Genomic DNA, 25,871 nt, shown 5'->3' on the forward strand with positions numbered 1-25,871 from the left:
TGTGGTACTGCTCAGATTGTGAAATACGACATCAATATATATATATGTGAGTCAATATTTTATAAGCGACCCTCATTTATACTATAATATATATATATTTAGTTTTGTTATATATTAGTTACTATTTATTTTCATATTTTATATTTAGAGTGTGAGATAGTAAATAGTAATTAATGAAAAGAATTACTTTTATATATATATATATATAAATTCAAATTTCATTTGGAGGGGACCATACAAAATAATTAATCATTAATGACGTAGAAATTTTAAGATTGTTGAGGGATATATATGCCCCTGGTCAAAGGTCAGCAAAATTCTTACAGATGACCATGTTATGACAGGGCAGAAACTGTTTGGACGCAAAGATACTCAGATTGTTATGTTTCGAAATATCTAAAGATATTATGTAAAAATAAATTTATAAATTAATATAATTTGATATGATAAGTTAGATTATAAAATTTAATTTATAAATTTATTTTTATTATAAAATAAATTTAATGAAATTTTATGAAATGATATTAATTTATAAATTTTTTTATATATATATATGTAGTAGTTCTATTTCTAAAAAGGAAAAAAATGAAGAGTAGTGAGGAACAAAATGTTGAAAATAGAAAGAATGTCAGATGATTTATTAATGAAAATTGTTATTGAGAGATAGAGATGAAGATGATCCGCGTGGAGCCACGTAATGGTTTGACGACTCCATCTGCCAAAGTGGAGCTGTGGACCAGGTCACCCTCCAATTAATGAACGTAGATTTCACCGCCCCATTTATAAGATGATCCGCACCACCCTCCTTTTCCAACCACGTACTCCGTTTTAAATTTTAATACATCTTTTGCCAACCTGTATTTTCATTTCTTTTCTCACTGTTATTTTCAGGAAACGCTCCAACTATCTCTGATTGTTATGGTTTCCATAATTAATAATAATATTCGTTCTGTTCAAATCCTGGTGCTCAAATTCTGTTCTCAATGCATGTAAGGGGTTCATAGGTTATTTTATTATATTGTGTATATATATATATATAGAGCCTCCCTCTCCGCCAAAGCCTCAAGAACACACACATAACAAAGACAGTACTACCAGATCAGAGTTCGGTCCAAACTTTTGAGAGAGAGATAGAAAGAGAAAGAGAAAGAGAGTCCTTTCAATTGTTTTAATTTTTTTTGGCAATTGGAAGGCGTTTATTTTGATGGCAAGCCGTATAATAGTCTCTCCTCCGAAGCTCCTCAAAACTCTCAGCCACTTCACGAGGCCACTCAACTCCTCCTCCTCCTCCTCCTCCATTGCCGTCCATCTCACCGACAATTCTGAACCCAACATCCGAAGACCACCCACCGCAACAGCCTCCTCCGCCCTCAACCTTGACGATTCCGAGAAGCTCTTCTCTTCCGTACCCACCACGCAGCTCTTCCGCGCCTCTGCCAACCTCCACGCCGCGGCCATCGAGCCCATGGTCGATTTCGGGACGTGGCTCATGAAGTCCAAGCTCATGGACGTGGACGTGGTGCGAGGTGCCATATTGGGCGCCATACGACACACTTTTTACGAGCACTTCTGTGCTGGCGAGGACGCCGTCTCGGCCGTACAGACCGTGCGGAGGCTCGACCATGCCGGCCTCAGAGCCATGCTTACCTACGCCGTCGAATACGCCGCCGACAACGACTCTTGTGATCGCAACTTGGACGCCTTCCTTCATACCGTTGAGTCCTCCAAGTCTCTTCCACCTTCTGTAAGCTTTCATTTTCACACCCTCCTTCCCCACTCGTTTCATTTGCTTCAAGAATCTCTTCTTCTTCATCATTCATAAATAACTTACTTTATGCTAATCATCTAGGTATAGATAAATATAATATATTCATTCAGGCTAGATTAGACTGGATTGAATTCATTAAGAAATATATATCAGTGTAATTTCCAAGAAATTTTATTCTCTCAAAAAGGAAAGAAAATACAAACAACAAAGATCTCGTGACTCGTGAGATAGAAATATTTAATTTCTTCTTTTCCTTTTTTGTTTTTTTTTTTTTTTTCACGTTCATTATTATCATAATTTGTCTTGGGTCTCCTACCATTTTGGGTAAGTTAGACGTAACCGATCCTACCGAAAATGAGAGTATTGCTGTATATAGTCGTGGAGTATAATTATAGTGCGTCACTTTAAAAAAAAAAAAAATTTATTATTAAAAAAATTAATTTTTTTCTTGTTAGTCACATAATTATTCACTTTTTCAACAATTGCAACAATCATTTCTCGAACTAAATAGGCGTTGAACATTTTGGTTCAAGTTATGCTATAAAGGCGGATGAAACAGGGGAGAACTGACGTAACTATTTTTATTTCCTCTACTTATCTACTTGGGAACGTGTACAAATTCGCAAGCTTGTCTAGCTTGGGGAAAGCTCTACTTCAGTTTCACCATGCTATCCATGGGATGCTAGATGATATGGCCTATTGACTTGTCAAAAGGATGGTTTGATTTGAGTTCTTCATTTCTTTCTCCGTGACTTTGTGCAGTTTGGTCTAACTTCGATAATAGCAGGAATAATTGAGTTTTTTCTTTCAAAAGGTGAGCTTTGTCATTGTGAAAATCACTGCGATTTGCCCCAAGAAGCTGCTTGAGCGGGTCAGTGACTTGTTGAGATGGCAACACAAAGACCCTTCTTTCAATCTGCCATGGAAGCTGGATACCCTCCCAATTTTCTCTGATTCAAGCCCTACCTATCACACCCTCAGAAAGCCAGAACCATTAACCCCACAAGAAGAGCATGATCTCCAATTAGGCCACCAGAGACTGCAAAAGATCTGCCAAAAATGCGTCGAAGCAAATATTCGTTTGACGGTTGATGCAGAGCATTCATTCGTTCAGCCTGCCATTGATTACTTTACTTACTCTTCGGCCATCTTGTACAACAGAGACGATAATCCAATAATATTTGGGACTATTCAATGCTACTTGAAAGATGCAAAAGCAAGATTGTTGCTTGCATCAAAGGCTGCAGACAAAATGAGTGTTCCCATGGGGTTCAAATTGGTGAGGGGAGCTTACATGTCAAGTGAAAGTAAACTAGCTTCTTCTTTAGGCTTTGAATCTCCGATTCACAATGGCATAGACGAGACACATGAGTGCTACAATGACTGTGCTTCTATCATGCTCGAAAAGATTGCCAATGGCCCTGGTGCACTTGTTCTTGCAACTCATAATGTTGAATCGGGTAAAGAATCTGAAACTTTTAGTTTTTGCCAATGTATAATTCATGCATGATGGGTTTTGAGTGGTATATCTAATTCAAGATGTTGATGGCAATAGGGAGAGTGGCAGTGGCAAAAGCTCAAGATTTGGGTATTGGGAAGGTACACCAGAAACTACAATTTGCACAGCTATACGGTATGGCAGACGTGCTTTCGTTTAGCTTGAGAAATGCAGGGTTTCAAGTTAGCAAGTACATGCCATTTGGGCCCGTAGAGATGGTTATCCCATACCTTCTACGGAGGGCTGAAGAGAACAGGGGTCTTTTATCTGCTTCAACTCTTGACAGGCAACTCATTCGGTAAATTGTAGTTTTAAGAGCGACCTGAAAATTCTTTATGGCTCAGAAGTTTGATCTGATGTTAACGTAGGGTTTAATTCCTAAACATGCAGGAAAGAGTTGAAAAGGAGACTAATGGCAGCTGTTTTCTAAGGAGCAGAGCGTGGCTTTGAGCAATCGGTACAAAAACAAGAATTGTTATCATGCCAAGCACTAAGCAGTCATTTTTTCCTGGAAGAAAAGTCATTGAGAGTTAAGGTTGATGGCATACTCTGTTTGGGTACATACCTCGAAGAAATACCTTTTGCCTGTCTGCCTCCACAAGTCAACACAAACGAAATTTCAGCCCCAGAACCAAAAAAGTCACCTCTTACCCATGTAAACTCAATCTACTATTAGAAATCAATCTATTGATGCTTAATCGTGGTGTTTTTTCCAGAGTTTTATTGTCTATGAAAGTTCATTTTGATGGTTTGCTTGAAAGTTCTAGTTACTTCTAAATTTAGCAGGAATTAAACCAAGAAATGCATTCCTTATCGCCTTCAGTTAGCCTGTTCATAAAATTAAAGTCTGTCCCATTAGTGGTGTAATCGTTATAAAATGTGAAGTATGGTCAATAGGAAAGTGCATGATGTACTTTTATAGGAACTCGAAGTCTCAATCCCATACGTTGATAGTGTATATTATAAATAAACCAAGAAGAAATGAAGAATGCTATTTGCCACAGGTGTTAGAATGATGTGGCATCGAATTGTCTTTTTTCTTTCTTTTCTGCTACTGGCACAAGCCAATATTGAAGATTTCAGAACAACGTGATCCATGCACGAAAGAAGTCAGATCCCAACTAGATCAGTGTAATCCAATTTGGTTTCGCTATTTCTAAACTTCACAATCTTTGCAAGTGAAAGAGATGGAATGTCTCTCTCACCCGCCACCCCAGTTCATGCATGTCTGACTCAAGCACACGTGACTTTAAAAAGAAACTAAAGGAGAAACAATGAATTAAACAACATGCATAGAAAATAAAGGAACATGGAGCAATGATGTGCAAATTTTATAGACAATAGTCCACCAACTTGATCCAAAATTTTCATGTGGCAAAGCAGGTCCTTGTCGTGCTAAGCTCTCCCAATAATAACATCATGAGTCCATTGCTCGCAAACACACATGATCCACTTTGTGTGCAAAGGTTTACAAATAGTAAGCAAAGCACAAGTCTGGAAGTTTCCGATTACCATTGCTTTGACTTGTACGTTTGTAAAAAATATATGCAATCATGCAGAGATTCCGAGTCTACGGAGGAGAAGAGTTATAGGCATTCAACCATGACATGGGGTGTAGAACATAACCATTTTGTATTTATTATCACTATTGCTATTTCTCGTGTAGAAGAATATAAATCAGCATTTAGTAGACATTCAAAAATTATAATTTCAAGAATCTTATGGCAGATAAATCTCAGTAAAAATACGAGGTGAAAATACTTATCAGCTGAGAGTTTGATAGCCCAACAGACCTTGCAGTCCATCCTGTCTGGTGTCATTTCTTCCCACCAGAGAGGGAATCCACGGGAACAGTTTCCCAAGCTCCTTGCTTAATGTACTAGGTCTCAGTTGCTTATCATTGATGCCAAATTTTGCTCTTTCAATAGCTTCCATTATATCTGCCATTGATACATTTTCACCACCTGCAAAATCCAGAAAATTATATCTACATTTACAGTTTCATTATACACTAAGAAGACAGATTTAAAAAAATAAAAGAGAGAGATAGAGAGAGAGAAAATGGGGAGGGATGGGCCGCTTGAATGATACTGAAGGTGTTTACTTCGACCTCACCTCTACGAGCAGCGAGCAAAGCAGCTTCATTGACAATGTTAGCAAGATCTGCACCTACAAAACCTGGAGTAAGAGAAGCAACTAGATCACAGATAAGATGCGTGTCTTCTTCTAGAGGAACTCCTCTCAAATGCACAGCCAAGATCTTTTTCCTTCCTTCAGCATCTGGTTCTCCTACAAGTACTTTTCTGGAGAAGCGGCCAGGCCTACAGAGGGCTGGATCCAATGCTTCGGGCCTATTAGTGGCTGCAATAACAACCACTTTCATCTCCGACTCAAATCCATCCATTTCTGTCAGCAACTACAAAAGCAGAAAAGTTATAAAAACAACGGAACTTCCATTGTGAACAGTTGAAAGGTTCACTCTTTGGATCATGAAAGGAAATGATTAATAGTTCCTGATGTACAGAAAAAAAATGTATATTCTAAAAAAGCAGAGCAAGACTTCTGAGGATGACCAGGGATGCTTATGTTTCTCTACCAAAAGAAAAATCAGAATAGTGACTTGACATAATAATCATTTTTTGGATCATTCAGAAGGTTTGACAATAATTCAAATTTTCTGGCTAATATAGAATCACGCCCTACAAAACCAAATTACAGTGTAATAATGCAACATGCCACTTGAAATAAGACATAATAGTGATTTTAAATCAAATAAACAAGAACAATGCAAGAGATGATAGTACATTTGAATGCTTACCTGGTTTAGCGTTTGGTCACGTTCATCATTGAAACTTCTACCACGCTTCCCTCCAACTGCATCAAGTTCATCGATGAATATGATTGAAGGAGCACACTTCCTTGCCACATTAAAAAGGTCTCGAATACGGGCTGCTCCTCTTCCAACAAACAACTCCACAAATTCACTAGCAGAAACAGTGAAAAATGGTACTCCTGCTTCTCCAGCAACCGCACGGGACAGTAATGTTTTCCCTGTTCCGGGAGGGCCTGCCAGCAATACACCTCTAGGTAACTTTGCTCCTAGCTTCTTATAGCTAACATCTCCTTGCAGACATGAAACTATCTATAAACAATAACTGCGTCAATAAATATTGAAGGAAGAAAATTACATGGCTAATCACAAGTCAGATCCAGTGCGCTTAGTTCACATAATGTCCACTTGGACAATAAACAACAGTCTTCAAGCACACTGGTTTCACCAGTCCATACATCAGGAAGAGACTGCATGATATCTTCCCCATCATTCTTTTTCTTGCTATATAGTTTCATACAAATTAAGAAGCTTCCACAAGAATATTAATAACAACCCAAAAGAAAGCCAAAGGGCAAGTAACATGAAATTCCCACTATTCTTCTCATTAAAAATAGACTGAAGAACAGAACAGTTGATGAAGAAAAACAAAAGAAGAATCCTTTTCAACTCAATCTTTAACTGTTGTTTTTTTTTTTAACTCACTTTTAACTTTATCTTCAATTGCCGAAGAATCATTCCTTGTATCCTTTACATGCCCAGAAAACTTATGAATCATTTAGAAGCTACAAAAGAAGAATCCTGTTCAACTCAAACTTTAAGTTTTTTTTTTTCTTTTTAACTCTAACTTTTAACTTTATCTTCAATTTCTGGAGGCTTTTTTTGCAGTCCATATATATTAAGTCACTAGTCTAGACTTCACAGCAAAAGGATATTAAGGCATTCCCATTCCGTTCTCTACAAAAAAATAGTCCATATCAACAATGCCACAACTTCTAAAGGTCCAAAAAGCAAATTATCAGTTGGAGCTTATATGCCAAGGGTTTCCCTAGCTTTCCTGGAGTAAATAATAGTTTTAACTGTGTTCTACCTCCTTATCAACTGTTTTACAGTTATCAATTGCAACTATGCCTTTTAAAATTCAAAATAGAATAGTCTCGTGAATTTGATGTAACTTCATGGACGAAATGTTACCTCCATAAGCTCCACCTTAGCAGCATCAACACCCTCGACATCATCAAACCCAACCATCTGATTATTAGATTGCCGCTTTGTTGCTGGGCTATTAGCAGCAGAAAGTTGCCGATAAAGAAGCCACATCAAAGGAATCAGAGGAATCCACAGAGATATCACAGTTATCAATGTACTCCTCAAAGACATCAACATTCATTGAGGAGCCGAGCTATATGTAATTCCCTTCTCTCTCATCAAACTAAGGAGAACTTTTTCATCATGATCGATTTTTCTCGTGGAATACTGCCACTCCGGGTTAGAAGCTCGAGCTCTCAAAAATCTTTTCAATACCCTCGAATTTCGTGCTTGTCTACTACCGCTTGAACCATCATCTGTTGCAACCTTAGCAGATCCATTCATAGTAGCAACATTTACTGCTGGGGATTCCTCAAGCGATGTTCCAGTATTCACAACACTCTGCAAGAGTGTATTGTAAAATATCTGACGAGATCCCTCTTCAAGTAAAACGTTTGTAACAGACCCATTTTGAAGGCTCAATATCAAGTCTGAATATGGAACAACCTTTGGAGCCGGCAATGCAGATAACTTCAAACACAAATAGCAGACCCCCAATGCAATAGAAATTGAAGTTGAAATCGCCACTTGTCTTGTATTCTTCCGCAAAAAGGTTCCAATATCATTTAAAATTGACTTAATCGAAACCATTTTCGGTCTTCTGCTTGATAACCTTAACCTCGGGCGTAATCTTAATGAGAACCTCTTTCTTAATCTCACATAACCGTTCTCTCTTTTGCCTAAGTGGGTCTGCTTATCTCCAGCGTCTCCACTTTTCAGTGACTCAATTCCATGCTTAAAAGAAAACCCACGTTGATATTTACAACTATAAAACCCCAAGCCACATTTCTTATCAATCGGTGAACTAAGTTCATTGTTCCAGGGCAATCCATGCTGATATTTGCAACATTTATAGAATCCCAAAGAGGGAAAGTCAAGTGAAATAAGATGAAATGCTAAACACTTGGTTTTTCCACCACGAACTCCAAATTTCTCCAGAGAAATAAGAAATCCATTGTTGCAAGTGACAGAAAAACAAGCCATGTATCATGTATGTCTGTTAGACAGTAACAGCTATCAATCAAACTAGCATTGCAAACTAACTGTCTGAATTTATTATACGAGATGTTTCTGCCATTGAAGCCAAAAGGCCAGACAGATGGTTGAATATTGGCAAAACAAGAAACACTTGCTAGAGTTGTGACAGACCCAATAAAGTGAATAGCTTTTGGGTATTACCTGGTTCTTTCAGCTTCTGAGAACGGAGATAGAGCTGATAAGCGTGACAATCTCTAGTCGGATCAGTTGGAGAAGATAAGAAACAATGTGGGTTTTCACATTAGAGCATTGGCAATGGCCTAAAGTCAAGTGCAAATTTTACTTTTTTTTATCACAAAATTTATACATTGAACTAGCTATAGCCATATATTTTAGTTTTGAGCTACAGTAATTTTTCCCATCTAGCTATATTTGGCTATACACTATTGAAGGACCAAATGAGTTTTTTATTATTTTTTCTCAATTTCCCTCCCTTTCCCTCCCTTTTTGGTAATTTTTCTTGCCAAATTACTTTTCTTTTATGATAAAGTTTCTAATTGAGGGTACATTTATTTTCTATCATTATTAGCTTAATACACAATATAAAAATATAAATAGCAAAAAAAAAAGTTAGCAAAAATTAATTTGTTGGTTTCAAGAATTGTTGTATAATTTTTTTTTATCAAATATTATTAAAATATATGAAGTATATTTACAAAATATGAAAAAAAAATTTCAAATATTATTAAAATATATAATATAATAATATTATTTTGACTTTAAAATGACTAGTCCAATGTGGACTTAGATAGTCAAAAGTTAATACAATAGCCAAAATGTAAGATTTTAACCAAATTTTAGACTTGGCTAGCCATTGCCAATGCTCTTAGAAGATCTTAAAAGGCTTTGTAAGTTTGTGATTCATGGGCTAAGTGTAAGAGATACCCACGTGTTAAGCCGAGGACGGGGCTTTTGGATTATCTTGGGCTTGTCTCCGCAGAAAATTTGTACAGATGTTCTGTACAAATTGTTTTAATGAGACTTTTTTTCAAATTCTCTATTCGAATTGTCTGAGATTTGAACAAATAAAATTTCAAAGATCCGAATTCGTAAAATTGAAAGCAAAATTAAAATTCTCAACTTCTGATGTTGACGGGGGATTCTGTCTTATTTCCAACATTTATCAATTTTGAAAAAAGTGGGACGTTGGTCCTAATTGGTAGGGCCGGCGGTATCTACAATGCAGTTCCGAGAAAGTTTGGAAATCTATAATTGCATGCTGTTGTTTCTTCAAATATTTTATATTTGGTTTATCTTTTGAAATTATTGGTCTTTCAAAGAGCAAAAAAAAGTTCCCATTGCATCATCAATGCTCAGCCAACATTGTGAATCAGCTCCTCTTTGCTGCAAGTGTATCTAGCTTGATTACATGTTTCCTTTTGTACGTTTCATTGATAATAGCTTTAATTTATTTTCCTATTGTGGTCATATTTCACAGCCTCTCACGCACAATCACCCATAATTAAAGAGGTGTGTGGTTAGGGGATTCACTAGAACGCCTCCGATGCTTAAATTAATAATAACAACGAAAAATATTTCTCTAGCCAATGAATCAAATGGATTTCATTGTCATACCTAGATTGTATAAATAGGGTCCACAATGTTTTTGTTGTTAATCGATAACTATCTCATCTGTTATTTGAAATTCAAGTCTCGAGATATTGGGGGCTTAGTCTATTCCGAATAAATCGATGGCTTCTCTTATCCCAAAACTCTTATGACAGTTATTCTTTCAGTATTTAAGATGGATTGGGCTCTCGATTTATTAGGTTATTGGGCTGAGCTGTAATTCAGGCCCATGGTACGGCCCAATAGGTCTTGGGGGATATTAAGTTTCTTCCAATTACCTTGTGGGACTTGTAATTATAGTATCGTTTCGTTGTCTATATATATATATATATAACTAGTAAGATGTTACGTGCCTGAGGCACGTATGCGAAGTTCAAAGCACTAATATATTTTATTAAAATAAAAATAAAGTACATATATCTTATTATTTTATTACTAATATATATCTTAAAAGCTATTGAAAGATAGGCTATTTGTAAATTATTATAATGCTTTCCTATTATAATGAATACGAAAAGATAAATCTACATAAATCTGTTTTCCTATTATAACGTATTTTCAAATTGAAAATTGAATCTATGATTATTATTATAATAAATATGCTTTATTAGCATATTTAAATATATTAATAGTGGAATAGAAATCAACATAAATCATAAAAGTAACCATAAATAGAATGTAAATGAAAATACAATTATATCCCTGCGTTTTGTAATTATTACAAACGGATGGAAAGTTAATAAAAACCAGTATATTCCATTAAAACAAGAAATTTCTATTAAAATAAGAAAATTATATTTCATAGGCTCTTTATATATATATAGAGATATCTCAAATGAGAGATGCATATATATATATATATATATAGATGATGATGATGATGCGAAACTGATTCCATGAATAGATAGATGCTCGCAGCTCCAGTCCCAAGTAAGTTGTAGTACTTCTTATCGTTATTTATTTATCTTTAGCATTTGGCGTCTACCTATACACACATTAATATTATGACATTGATCAATTTTGAAACACGTACACAAATATTGAAATATATAACTTTTCTTTCCCTTAACCAAGATATCTACCTCGTTTGATGCAAATCTTTTGTAGGCTTTAAGAAACTTTCTGGAATATTAATTATGTAATAACAAAGAAATAATCGAATTTAACAATACAAAAGTTTTCGATAAGAAAAAATAATGCATGCAAAAGTTTAAATATATGTAAATAAAAGCATAAAATAATAAAAGAAGCATTTTAATTTATAGCTAATCGTGTGAATAAAAGGAAGTGCATGAAGAAAAGTTTAAAAGAGGGGAGGAGGGGAAGGTATGGCGGACAATGATGCTTGATACTTTGATAGGATAATTGGTGGAGGATCTTTTATTATTATTATTTAAAGAGGATTGATACATCTATAAAAAAAAATTATATAAAAATAATATCATAAACAAACGTTGCTATATCTGATCTGTTAGATTTATTTTATAATAAAAATAATTTTATAATTTTACGAACCACATCAAATCACGTCAATTTATATGATTATTTTTAAATAATTTCTTTGTGATTATAATATTTTTTTTATAAAAAAAAAAAGATATGGGCAGGGTAGCTGATCAAAGCAGGCCAGCCATGGAAATGAAGCGTGGAAAGGAACAGAAAAGGGGGAAGAGCCAACAAAGAAACAGCTCACACACATCTGTCCATACGTATCCAAACCCCTTCAAAATCGCATCTTATCTTAATATCTTCAACCAGGCCCACTCATCTTTTTATAATTACATATATTCACTCAAACTCTGAAAATCTCACCTTTGTCTCCGTTTGCTTAAATTATTAGACGATCGAGTTTGGTGGGTACGTGGCTAAAGGTAGGAATGATGCCTTTCGTGGCTATGACTCTTTACACTATTGACTCTTTACATGACCCAATCACCACTTCTTAGCTACCAAGTCCAACCTTTTAAATTATTCCCCCTTCCATTTTCTTTGTTTTTTTTAACGGATAAAAAAAATGGAACCCTAAATTTGGAAGAGTGACAATTTCAAAACAAAATAAAAAATTCAAAATGACTAACCTATATCTAAAATTATAATTTTTTTAAAAAATATGAATTTATTGATCCAATATTGAGTGTAAAAGAATATAACTACAAAGTCAATCTCCTAATACTTATTAGAACTAAAAATAGTAAAATTTATGACAAACATAATAAAAAAATAAAAAATAAAAACAGAATATTGTGATATACACTATATACGATCTATTTTCCTTCTAATTTAGATCTCAAATAAAAGCCGTTCAAAGTTTCCTAAATTAGGCGAGTAAAATAAGGAAGGGTACTATCGTCGTTTTCAAATTTATGAACGGCGGCAAATTTCCGAGAAAACCCCGCAACCATGTACACTACACAATAGGAAGGGTGGTACCGTAATTCCATCTCCTCATCCCCCTTTATAAATTTCCCTCACCACGCTTCCCATTCCTAACGAAACTCTCAAGGCTATAGCAACAATTTCCGTCTCTCATTCTCTCTCTTCCACTTTCGTTTCTAGCCTCAGAATTCTAGGGTTTCGTTCTCATTCCAAAGCGCCGAAACTTTGGTTGGTTCGGCTTTTCTCAGATCTTATATTTTTCGTGCCGTACATTTCTTCGAGACTTCGTGTTTTCGTTCTGTTATTGATTTGAACTCCCTTTGATACCTAGGTTTTGATCTTGATTTCGGAAGAAGAGGGGTTCCGGAGGATTATATACCTATTGTTTACAATCTTTATATTATTGTAAGTATTCCATTCTTTATTTGTTCTATGTCAGGAGAACTAAATGGATATATTGTTTAGGATTGATTATTTTGGTCTTTTTATTTTAGTATACGATTTGAGTTAATTTTTGGTTATGGATGCGAATTTGACGTATGGCTTTTTTGTTTCTGTGAAAGCATGGGACTTTGCCAATAATTCAAATCATTTGGGGGTTTCTATACGATTTTTATCTGTTAAGCAATTCTTATTGATTTTTTTCATGCTTTCATTTGTATTTGGCGCTATCTTTCTTTTGAGCGAAGATTTATTTCCTGGTATTCTGAATCGTTTTTTTTTTCCCTAGAATTTATGTTTTAGGGAAGTTTGTTTATTGATTTAGGGAGTTCTTGTTATTGTTGAGAGACGTTTGTAAGAATGGTTATTTTTTTATATTCGGAATGTGTTATTACTTTAGCAGTTATAATTTAGCTTTTGGCAAACACTATTCTCTTGTATTTGTTTGGAATTGTATAGTTTTTCATCGTATTGGATATTGATATCCCATTTACATGTTATTAGTCCTGGAATGGTTCAGCCCGCTCTGTTACATATGGCTGCTGCTAATGTCTGTTCCGACTGGTTTTCTCAGGAAAGACTGAATGAACTAATGGAGTCCAAAGGTGGTAAAAAGAAGTCTAGTAGTAGTAAGTCCTTATTCTACGAAGCTCCCCTTGGTTACAGCATTGAAGACATCCGTCCTGCCGGTGGAATCAAGAAGTTCAGATCTGCTGCCTACTCCAACGTAAGTAGCATATTGATTGATGTTCATAATTCCTGGTTTTTTGCCCAAATGAATCTTTCCTGATTTTACAGTATGTTGCATTATTTGTTTGCAGTGCGTGCGCAAACCATCCTGACTCTACCGACAGGAGATAACCCCCTTAGGATCTTAATACAGCAAAATACCTTTAGTTAGTTTTATTTTCTTCTTCACTTGTTCCCTCGTCCTTGCTTGGAAGGTTTCTTTTTGTTTTGCCCTTGGCACAAGATGGCCTTGCCGGTTTCTGCCATTGGATTTGAAGGCTATGAAAAGAGACTTGAAGTTTCATTCATTGAGCCAGGCATCTTTGCTGACCCCGAGGGCAAGGGCCTCCGATCTTTGTCCAAAGCCCAATTGGACGAGATCCTAGAACCAGCTCAGTGCACTATTGTTGCTTCACTATCGAACAATGATGTTGATTCTTATGTCCTTTCTGAGTCTAGCCTTTTTGTGTACCCTTACAAAATTATCATCAAAACTTGTGGGACAACAAAATTGCTTCTCTCTATCCCAGCCATCCTTAAACTAGCTGATGCCCTATCCCTTGCTGTGAAATCTGTGAGATACACTCGTGGTAGCTTTATATTTCCTGGGGCTCAGGCATTTCCACATCGTAACTTCTCAGAGGAAGTAGCTGTCCTTGATAGTCATTTTGGCAAACTCGGTTTGGCCAGCAAGGCATATGTGATGGGTAGCCCTGACAAATCTCAAAAATGGCATATTTACTCGGCTTCTGCAGAGTTGGCTGGTCGGTCAAGCGCTGTTTACACTCTAGAGATGTGCATGACTGGTTTGGACAGAAAGAGGGCATCAGTTTTCTATAAAACTCATGCAAGTTCAGCTGCTCTCATGACTGAAGATTCTGGTATTAGGAAGATACTTCCTCAATCTGAGATATGCGACTTCGAGTTTGATCCGTGTGGGTACTCCATGAATGCTATCGAAGGTGCTGCAATTTCTACAATCCACGTTACACCAGAAGATGGTTTCAGTTATGCAAGCTTTGAAGCAGTCGGCTATGATTATGAAGTTGTGAATTTGACCCAGCTAATTGAGAGGGCTTTGGCTTGCTTCCAACCTATGGAGTTCTCTGTAGCTCTGCATGCTGACAATGCCGAAATAGAACTTGGACGCAAGATCCACCTGGACTTAATGGGATACCATTGTGGAGAGAGGAGCCATGAAGTGCTTGGTTTGGGCGGGTCTGTCATTTACCATAGCTTTACTATGGCGGAAAGCACTGGATCTCCTAGATCGATCCTGAAATGCTGCTGGAGCGAGGACGAGGACAACGAAGTTGAAGAAGATAAATAGTTCTATTTTTAATTGTTTGTTTTTGCCGAATAAAAGTTTTGGGTTTACCGTTTATGTTGCCTGACTATGTTTCGAGTTTTCTATTTTGTTGCTGCATACAAAGTCTGTCGTTGGATTGGCGATGTATGTCGATTTCCAGATGCTAAAACGTTGAATGAGCATCTTAATAATAAGTTTGTTTGTTTTTAGTCATATAATATGATAGTTGATGCAATTATATTTTAATTCGACTAGATGTCGAAATTGTCTCAAATAGTCTTATTCTGCCCTCTCTCAAATAGTCTCTCTTGCTGGGATGTTCGACCACCAACACTGGTGGCCAATCTCTATAATGAGTGGTTTGGTTTAGATTGAGAGATGGATGAGTTGAGATGATTTGTGAATAGTAGAATAAAAATTAAATTATTTATTATATTTTGTGTTAAAATTTAAAAAATTATTTTTAAAATTGAAAAAATTATATTATTTATTATATTTTATATAAAAATTTTAAAAAATTATATTGATAAAATGAATTGAGAAGAGTTTTGAATTGAAACGGTATTTAAATTATTTTCTAGATTTGTCAAAATATATGAGCAAACGTTCTTGTAGTTGAAGGTTAGATTATTTATTTTTTAGTTTGTATATTGTACTTTTTAACTTTTATTATTAAGTAAAAGCAATTTACATTAAAAAAAGAAAAAGTGAGGTCGTCTTATCTTTAATATAACATAATTGCATCAACTAAAAAATATTTCTTATTCTTTCAATAATATCAACTTAAAATATTAAAAAAGGAAAGGTGAGGAAGATTCCCTACGTTTCGATTACGATACTAAATATTTCTTAATTCTTTCAATAATGATAATACAGCTTTAAATATGTGAACGAAGAGGGATAATTTTGAGATTTGATACAGTTTTAATACAGTTTTTATAATTTTATTTGAGAGTGAAATAAAATATTGTTAAAATATTATTTTTTTAATATTATTATTATTTTAAAATTTAAAAAAATTAAAATTTTTATTATATTTTATATAAAAATTTTAAAAAATTATAATAATAATATAAGATAAAACAAACCGTTTCAATATGTAAACAGGGCTCAGTCTTTCGCATGTATTGCTGGGTGACATAAAAGCACACGTTAGTTGAAGCGGGGAATTCGTCTCTCTTGCAGTTTACTATAATATTAATTATTTTTATTTTATTTTCTTTTGGTGGTGTTGTAGTTTCTATAACAGACAGGGCATCTCTTGCCTTGCCTTTTCTTTTCTAGGAAATTGAAAAAAATGTTAGGCCCTTTTGTCCTGATACAATGAAATAGCATTTGAAAATTGAAATGAACGAAAAGAGTCCAGCTGCCAACCTTGAACTAAAGGCACGAATAGCATGAGCTGGATTTGAAAAAAAAGAAGGATGTCTGCCACACGCAAGAAACTAAATAGGAAAAGCATTTAAAGCACTTTTCACAGACTTTGATGCTCACGCTTTCTGTACAGGAAAGATGCCTGCGATGACAGCGGCACAATTTACATGGAAAAACCTGAGCCACAAATTGACAACTCGCAAGCACAACCACGAAATCAATGAGTGGGCTACAACACCGCACCAAGACAATCTACACGGTGAAATACATTGTGTTAATTACAATTTGACATTCTACATTTGTTTCTTTCCCTCAATCATTTGTCATTGACGTCTGTTAATATAGTTTTCATTGAACGTGTTCAACTGATGTAACTGCAATATTACATAATTCGAACTTGAAATCATCACCTGTAAAGTCGCCTTCTTTTCTTGTGCTTGGATTCTCTTTTTTTTTCTAGGCAAGATTAGTATCATATTAATATAGGATAATGATACACCATCAATTATATTACAATTTAATTATTATTATACATTAAAATAATAATATAGTTGTTTTTATATCATTTTTCTTTAATCTATCCCAAATAGCTACTGAGAGGATCTTTACTACTATGGAAGTCTAGTAAACATTGAAGTATTTTGAGGAGGGGTATCTTGCTAAACATATTGTTTGTAGCAGTCCATTGCGCCCATCTATTATGATATCTATGAATCTTTTATACTGATCAGCTTCTGAATGACTTTAAAATGTATGTTATATCAATGAGCATGTTGATGGAGCAGCTGGTGAAGATGAATGGAATGTTATAGCATTGGTTACCACTTGATTGTCTCCTTCAATGATTATGTTTGTGAGTTTAAGATGGACTGCTTCCTCGGCTAACTTGGTAGCCATAGCTTCTCCGAAGTCGGGGTTGACTAAATCAATTCTTTGAGAAGTTGCAAAATTGATTTCACTAGTGCTTGATCTGCATATAACTATTGTTGTGGAGCAATTATTTCTGACAGCTACATCATAAGACAGTAAAAAGTGTCCATCTGAAAGGGGTATCCACTCTGGTTTTATGGGTAGAGATTGGGTTTTTGTATTCCACACCAACTGGTGTTCTTAGAAAATTTTTGTCACAAAGTTAGAAAACATGATACGTGGTTGACATGGGCAGTTGTGAATGACCTGGTTTTTAAGATATCATAGAGAGTCCATTGCTATGATAGCAAATAGTTGAAAGTTGTGAGACATTTCTCTATTGAGGTTTAGGAGCTTGGGGGGATCCAAAATTACTTTTATCCAATCTTGAAATGGCAGAGTAGCAAAAGGAGAGATGTCTAAGGGCTATGGTGAGTCTCAATAAGATTTTTGAATGAGCACATCTAAGGACAAGATGGTCAATCGTGTCTTTTTTAGATTAGCAAAGGGGAAAGAGGGATCATTATGAGAAAGGGCTAGGGAAGTTTTAATCTGGATCTTGTTAGGAGAATATGTGATTACTTGAATGTGTATATATAGTAATAAAATAATTTAAGTTAAAATGTTTTATTAGATTTTAGAAAATGAGATATAAAAAGTTGAATAAAAATATTATAATATTAAAATATTGTTTGAACATAATTTTTTAATATTATTATTTTTTTAAAACTTTAAAAAATAGTATTAGTTTTTGTGTTTAACTGCACAGATGAAATAAAATAAAAGTTGAAAGTTGAATAAAATATTGTTAGAATTAGGGATGGGAAGCGGGGCCCCGCTGCCCTGCCCTCATTTGCCCCGCCCCCGCAGTTGGCCCCTTAGCGGGGGCAAGGAGGGCCCAACCTCACCCTACACTTATATATTTTATTAAATAATTATATATTTAATATATAGATACTATACATATTTATAAATATTTATTATTTATACTATATATAAATATAGTAACATGTATTAAGTATAACTTTTACTTAATATTTTGTGTAAGTTATAGTGTAGTAGGGTGACTATTTTATATATTTCCATAGCAATACAAGAGTCACATTACTTAAGTGTTAGACCTGTATTGTAAAGGTAATCTATAAAATGACCATCTTACTACACTATAACTTACATAAAATATACGCTAACAAATTTAAAAACTATATAATTTTTAAATTATAATCATATTAATAAATTTAAATTTAGAATTTGGGTCATAAAATATATTTTAGATCACTTTAAGACTCAAGAATAATATTTGGATCTAGTGAACTGTAGTCTACTATTGAAGTAGGCTGGAGGGCGGGGTGGATTGGAGCTTTTTGTATTTGATAAGATGAAAATCTTGATAACCAAACCAGGCCTAAGAGTTTGAAAAAAATTGTAATTATTAGATTTGAAATTAAGAACATTTTGTATTTGAGCGTTTAAAACACAAATATCTAGAAATACTTTAACCATTGTTTTGTCAAACGGACCTTCTACTCTATAGAGAAAAATAGACCCGCAATAAACATCTTATAACATTTATAATTATTTGAGTAAATTAAATTAAACCTCAATAAATACTGTAAAACACATTTATTTCTGATTTTATATCTTAAAATTTATTAAATGCAAATCTTAAAAGACGAATGAGAAAAGAACTAAAACTAAAGAACCCAATATTCTACTCGGGCAATGTAAATTTCTAACGAGTGAACGAATCAATTTTCAAACTGGCAATATAAACTAATTCCATGTTAGTGCCATACAACCCAGTTAACTCGAACTTCCTAAACTCAAACTGCAAAATTCGGTCGGCATTAAATTCTGGCATGACAAAGATTACTGAAACTGTATGCTCATCAATTAATCACCACATGTTACGCTAGCTGATTTCTCCAGAAGGGGCCACAAAATAGATATTCGGGGCAAAATTTCTAATGCTTCGGATGGCTGGCTGGCTGTTCTTTCAACCGTGCAGTGTTTAGTAAGGTCGAAATTTCCTCGAAGCTCTTAACTGTTGTATCCTCTTTTTATCCTGCTCAAACTTGCTCTGCAACATCATAATCTCTGCAATGAAACAACTTCATGCATCAGTATCTCCACACCCCCTATCAACAAAGGGAACTATAGCTTCAATCATACAAGAATCATCCATTATTTCTTGGGAAAACTAGGGAATGGTGAAACTAATATGAAATACATGCATCACTGGCGACCATAGCCAATTAAAAAAGAAAATAAACGCTCCGAAAAATTAGTATATACACCTGTATACACACACACACACACACACATATATGAATACACTGAATGGGTGATATAACTTCCTCCTTTGCCTGTAATAACCAATTAGTCACATAATCAGGAACCACAGCCTTGCAATGACCTATTGAGAAGGGGCGTTTGTACTGAGTCCGTATATAGAGTGAATTTCCCAGACACCGCCTTTAGATACTTCTTCAAGAAAAGCAAGAATGGTCTAGGAATGGATAAAACCTTAACGTAAAAGTTGGACTCGGTATATTATATCACACACACATACAAACTGGTACAAGGACACTCGGGGCCTAAAAGGCTAAAGACAATTGAAACACAGTTTGCAGTTCTTAGATGCATGAGGCTGCCACAAACAACTAAAATTTGTCCCTCGAATTATCTTTACCAACAGAAGCATGACATCAATTTCATGTCCAATCAAATGGTTTACATCAATTTCATGACATCAATTTGTCCCTCTAATTATCTTTACCACAATTAAATTTACAAGCTCTAACCATATGGTTTCTATACTTGATCCCTACAAGAAATTGTTGCACAATTTAAAAAAAAAAAAAAACTCTTAAAAGACTGTTTTTAAAGGAAACTTATAGACGTCAATGTACAGACTTCTAAATTCTATTGGTTTTCAGGAAAATAAAATGAAAATAATTTTTTCCAAATAAGATTTATCATACCATTCCTCTGGGCTTCTCTTCTTTGAAAGCGGTAGAAATTTAAGCCCACTTCTTTATGCTTCTTCTTGACCATCTTATCCTCCACAGCAGCCTGCGCTATTGAGCCGACAGTAGTTCCACTTTCAGCATCTGTTGTCTTTTTCCTTCCTTTATGATGTACAACAACTGTCCAACCCCCTTCAGCAGCTTGGGCTTCTCTTTCTTTCCTTTCCTGTATGTGACATAACAAGATATATATTTTTTTATAGGGGTGACATAACATGATAATCACAACAAACTACTAAACTAGTGAGCCTCTTAGATAATATTTGGGAAAAGGATGGCTGCAAATTTTCTGCAAGTGTTCAAGATCAATTTTATCAGGACTAGTCATGCACCCGCACGATGTGTAGCTAAATGGAGTAATCTGAATGTGGCATTTGCACGATGGAGGTAAGACCTACAGACGGTACCTGTTCTAGTTGTGCCTCATGCGAAGTTATAAACTCGTCAATTTTTTGCTGCAATATCATCAGTCCTGGTCTACTTTGGTGGTATTTTGTAATCCATTCTGCAATTAAGAAGTATTCAGTAAGAAAAACCATAACATGAACCATGCCCTTCAAGAACTATTCTTAGAAATATCCACAAAATGAAACAAACTATGTCTTAACTTGAGTCAATAGACTGTTTCAAGATTTTTTTCGTGTGTTTTTGGTTGGGGGGAGGGACCAAAAAATCAATACACATGCCTGAAGTCAAAGGATAGTCATACACATTATTCAGGACACATTCATGACGGAGATATGCAGCCAAGCAAAGATGCTGAACAGTGGAGGTTCTCATGCACGCATATTCCCAACATGGTAATGAATGGTGGAACCAGATGTTGTGGATACCCCTAATATCTGATCTAGGTAGATCCAGGCAATCTGTTTTTATAATCTTCGTTCTTAGGGGTCTAATCTTCCGTTACCTTTCTGCAAGTATTGTACATCTGGCACATTGACCTTTTCTCTCTCCATAGAAGTGATTTTTTTTTTCACAATTGTTTTTCCTCAAATAGGGGCAAATATCCTTATGTAGTAGTGTATTTCTTGCAACTAGATTATGAGAAGTCAAAAGCACAAAGATAAAGGTTCCAAATTCAGTAATTTATACTTCGCATTCCTTTTGTGCAGTCCTCGTCCCCAGATGAGATTTGATAAACATCATCTTGATAAACTTTTATTGCCTTTTCCTGGGACTTTTCAGCCTCCTTGGATGAATCCTTATCCTTCTTTCTCTTTATCTTCACTTTCTTGGACTTACCTATAAAAAAGGCTTCGCTTGTTTATCGACATATCATTATTGACATGTTGTCACTAGATTGTGCACAGTCGAAAACAAAAACCAAATGTTCTCAGTTCAATAATCCATACCTTTCATCACTTTTGAGCAGTCCTTGTCCACAGGAGAGAGATGACAAACCTCATCAAGATCGGCTTCTCCTTTTTTTGGTGACTTCTTACATTTTTTTGATGGACCATGATCCTCCTTTTCCTTTCTCTTAGCTTTCTTTGACTTACCCACTAGGAAAAAGGAGAAACCAATGAAGTTCGTGAAATTTAAACCATGATCACAACAGCAATGTTAATGTCAGTTTTTTTCACAAATCAAGCAAAAGACATCACATATTTACAAGTTTTCATCTCTCTTTCAAAGTCAGTCTCTCTGCACCCTTTTGAACTGTTTCTCTTTCCTTCGGTTTGAAAGTGCCTTCCATTTGCTAGTCCATCATCTAATGAACCAAGAATCAAGTTAATGATCAAGAACAGTCACAATAATAGTACAAATGTCGACTATACAGCTTTGAGGCATTTTGCTTTTAGGACTCGAGTAAGAACTGGAGAATAATGATCTCTGTTAACGAGAAAACATCACGCTCAAGGAATCAAAATAAAGTAAGACACTGCAAGCGAAGGCATAATAATTCAAAAGCATCTCTACAAGTGCTATATGTATCGAGTACCTAAGGATGGAGAAAATGCAAAATCATATAGTTCTAGGTGGCAAGAAACCATTGAGAAAATTATCTATTTATGATCTAATGTTGACACACCAAAGTGGTATAAACTTGCCTAGTACCGGCACACACCTTAGTGAGCTCTTGCCTTTGGGCACTATTGTTGTTTTTCCTTTCTATTCAGGTTTTTCCTCCCTCTTTCAGTGCTATAACTAATGTTTATTTAAAAGTAGACAAGATAAATATAGCCTCCATTTGAATAACATATTTAAAAGGAGAAATTTCATACTTTAAAGAAATTCCCGAGTTAAGGGATTCATGCTACATGGTTTCATGGACTGAGTCTTACATAGACGTAAAAACCGTGCTTAGCCTCAGTTCCGATTAATAAACTAAACACTTTTTTTACAATTAAATTAATAAACTAAATACTATTAACCTCCCAAGATGAACAAACCAAGAAATCAAATTTCATGATGGTCACGACCATAATTGATTATATCAAATATGAAAGACCAATTAATTGCTTAAGAAATCCACTAGGCTAAATCTATAAACAAAATCTAATGTTTAGATCTAAAGAGGATAAACATTTTTCTCACACCATTAGAAAAAATACCAGTCGGATTTATACGACGGACGGATTCCTCCGGACGGAATGACTCAGTCGGTCCTGTGCTTCTTCTTCTTCGTCTTCTGCTCCAAAAGCTTGAAGCGGGGCAATAAGTTCAAATGAAAATGGCTTCCGCAACCTTAACGGTGTCGTTGGGTTTCTGAGTTCGACTGGGTTCTTCCTCAGAAGCTCTGCACATTCGGTGGCGGTATGAGTGCCAGAGGGCACGGCCACGCTCTTTCTCTGCGCCGAGAGAGAGGGAGAGAGATTTCTGTTACACGGTGCCGACAAGTGAAGCTGAAGAACACTTGAGTTCTGTCGAGTAGAGAACCCTAGGGTTCTGATGAAGCAAAGTGATGGGGGCCTGGGCCATGGGCCGTGTAAACAGATGGACCAAGGACGTTGCTTACGGGTTGCAGACCGTGGGGCTTATTAGTTGCTTTACATAATATTCTAGTAGTCTTTAAGTGGCCTTGGGCTCAGTTGTAATGAGGACTGTTTAGTAATTTCATTTTACTAATATATGGGGTCTGTTGGGGAAACTGGAAAGAGGGAAAACAATCTGAATATTCATTCTACTGTTTAATGCTACTGTGAAGGAGTTCCTCGAAGAGTTCATTGTTACGTTAAGCCTCGTTTGACTTCGAGACACATTATCATATTATTATAATTTTCTTAAATTTTATATAAAATATAATAAATAATTCAAATTTTTTTTTTAATTTTAAAATAATAATAATATTAAAAATAATATTATAATAATATTTTATTTAAAATATTTTTAATCAGCGCTGCACATTTAGTAGCGGCATGGGGCCAGAGGGCACGGCCACACTCTTTCTCTACTTCGAGGGTGAGAGAGAGAGAGAGAGTGTGTGTTTTGTGCAGATAGAGAAGCCTCGAGAAGATTGGGTGTTAGGAGAGAGAGTTTTCTCAAAAAGTGGTGAGGATGTTGGTGCAGGGGATGAGAAGGAGATAGTGAGAGAGAAGAAAAATAATGATTTAAGGGTTTTCTAAACGGTGTTGTATAAAAACGAAGATAGGCTTTGGGTAGATGAAATTGCTGCAATGCAGACTAGCTCTCATCCAGAATTGCCATATTTGGGAACATCTAGGATCAAACTTATCGCTGAATATCCTGATAAGTGATGATAGTCAGAATCTTATGATTAATGTTCACCCAAATAGTCTCTCTGGTGGGAAACATAATGGTTCTATAGATGCATAAGTAGAGCTGCAAATGGTCCGGTCCGGTCCGGTCTGGCGATGGACCAAATATTTTCGGTCCATCATTTTTCCGGACCAGATCGAACCGAACACCTAAAGGGCTATCGGTCCGGTCCGGTCTAGTCCAGTTGGTCTGGCCTTTTTTTTTTTAATAATTAATAAACAAATTTTATTTAAAATACTAAATTAAATTAAGTGACTTATTAATGTGGATTATATAACAAACTCAATAAATTTTATATGGTCAATGATAATAAATTAGATGAAAATTATATTATTAATTTATATAATTACTATATAATTAACTAATTGATATTATATATTAGTTAATTCATAGAATATTAACAAGTGTTAATAACATATTTAAAATTTTATATTGTTAATAGTGATAGGTTAGATGAAGATATATATAAAATATTGTTAAATTATAGAATATTAACAAGTATTAATAATATATTTAAAAATTTATATTGTTAATTGTATAATTATTATATATAAAAAATATATATTTTTTTTATTTTTCATTCTGTCCGGTCCGGTCTGGAAAAATCCTGGACTGTGGACCGGATCGAAACTTTTATATCCTCTAAAATATGGACTAGACCGGTCTAAGTCTCGATCTGTTCGGTCCAACCGGACCGTTTATCACCCTTATACATAAGTGTCTGTTTCAAGTGGAAGTCATTGAAGTTTGGACGTTAGCCAATGTATTGTCCTATTTGTCATTAAATCTTAGAACATGTTTTGACTTGTGACACAATCATTATAAGGTTCTTGACAAATGAGAAGTTTATGTGTATATGGAATATGGGGAATTGATTATGGCAATCCACAGTGATCCTCAAATTCAGAGTTTTGGTTCGTGAAAATATATGTTTATATTATTTGTAATTTCTTCGTGAATTAGATACTAATTATGCTGGTTTGCCTTCTATATTCCTCACATATATATACATATAGACGTGTGTATATTCCATACATGCTAAATATAATACAGAAAGAAGTTCCAAATTGCATGTTAATCCAAACTTGTTTGAACTTTGACTATAGACAAACCTGATGTGGAAAAAAAACATTTCAAAATTGCTATATGTTATTTCATGATTGACTTAGAGGAGAGCTGAACTAGAAAATATGGTTTGTTGAACATTTCATGGACGTATGAATTGCACTTCTGATGACATGAAATTTTGAACAAAAAAATTATATTTTAACCAGGTGAATGTCAAAATTCAAAACTTTAGATTTCCCAAAATTATTAAAAATATCAAACAGATCATTAGGTGAAGATATTTTATACATCAGATAAATCTCTACATAATATAATAATATAATAATGCTTTTCAAGTAAGGTAGATATATTAAGGCTTAACAAAAATTATTCAAATTAAGGCAAAACATAGCATGACATACATATCCATATAAATTATGTAATGAAGCATTGAATATAGAACGCTAACTGTTTTGAGCTTTCTTTGATAATTTAGAAACTATCCATTCCCATTATATATATAATATATATATATATATAAATCTATTTTAATATAATATTACTAGGTGAAATATTGGATTTGTTTCATCGAATTTTCATTTCCCTTTTTGGCACCTCTTTCCGTACCATATATATATATACATATTCTCTATGATATCGTTAGCATTTAATAAAAACTTGTATAAATACGTTTGTTCTACTTACATATTGTGATTTCCTATATTGCTTTTATCTGTGTCTTTTGTATAGATATGTTTGTTTTGCTATATTTTTCTTCTTGGCACTTTATATTATACCAACTCTACATTTTTATCAACATGTTTTTAATAATTTATATTTGTTTTTAGATACAAAACTTACCTTTGCTCGCTGTTCATCAATCCATTCGATTCTGGTTCTTGATCATTCTATCCAATTGTTGA

The 25,871-nt window shown here is 34.7% G+C and overlaps 3 protein-coding genes and 1 pseudogene across 4 annotated transcripts; 2 read left to right on the top strand and 2 right to left on the bottom strand.

Moving 5' to 3' along the window:
* Positions 1-812: 812 nt before the first annotated feature.
* Positions 813-4,026, top strand: LOC109001344 (proline dehydrogenase 1, mitochondrial). Its single transcript, XM_018978592.2, has 4 exons — positions 813-1,744; positions 2,583-3,228; positions 3,324-3,564; positions 3,657-4,026. The coding sequence occupies exons 1-4, from the start codon at positions 1,205-1,207 to the stop codon at positions 3,694-3,696; spliced, it is 1,467 nt and encodes a 488-aa protein (XP_018834137.1). The 5' UTR covers positions 813-1,204; the 3' UTR covers positions 3,697-4,026.
* Positions 4,027-4,299: 273 nt separating this feature from the next.
* Positions 4,300-8,675, bottom strand: LOC109001343 (annotated as a pseudogene).
* A 3,809-nt stretch (positions 8,676-12,484) lies between these two features.
* On the top strand, positions 12,485-15,114 carry LOC109001345 (S-adenosylmethionine decarboxylase proenzyme-like). Of its 2 annotated transcripts, none has more exons than XM_018978593.2 (4): positions 12,485-12,615; positions 12,719-12,792; positions 13,403-13,555; positions 13,650-15,114. In XM_018978593.2, the coding sequence occupies exon 4, from the start codon at positions 13,802-13,804 to the stop codon at positions 14,885-14,887; it is 1,086 nt and encodes a 361-aa protein (XP_018834138.1). In that variant the 5' UTR covers positions 12,485-12,615; positions 12,719-12,792; positions 13,403-13,555; positions 13,650-13,801; the 3' UTR covers positions 14,888-15,114. The 2 variants fall into 2 exon arrangements, with proteins under 2 accessions (XP_018834138.1, XP_035544540.1); XM_035688647.1 differs by having other exon boundaries at positions 12,494-12,619.
* A 3,725-nt stretch (positions 15,115-18,839) lies between these two features.
* Positions 18,840-23,056, bottom strand: LOC109001346 (ribosomal RNA-processing protein 7 homolog A). Its single transcript, XM_018978594.2, has 7 exons — positions 22,737-23,056; positions 21,794-21,892; positions 21,534-21,683; positions 21,274-21,423; positions 20,586-20,683; positions 20,134-20,344; positions 18,840-19,246 (listed from the first exon to the last, which is right to left on the bottom strand). The coding sequence occupies exons 2-7, from the start codon at positions 21,801-21,803 to the stop codon at positions 19,161-19,163; spliced, it is 705 nt and encodes a 234-aa protein (XP_018834139.1). The 5' UTR covers positions 21,804-21,892; positions 22,737-23,056; the 3' UTR covers positions 18,840-19,160.
* Positions 23,057-25,871: the final 2,815 nt, after the last annotated feature.

This window comes from Juglans regia, chromosome 1 (assembly GCF_001411555.2).
Source record: "Juglans regia cultivar Chandler chromosome 1, Walnut 2.0, whole genome shotgun sequence".
In the NCBI taxonomy this organism is placed as follows: domain Eukaryota; kingdom Viridiplantae; phylum Streptophyta; class Magnoliopsida; order Fagales; family Juglandaceae; genus Juglans; species Juglans regia.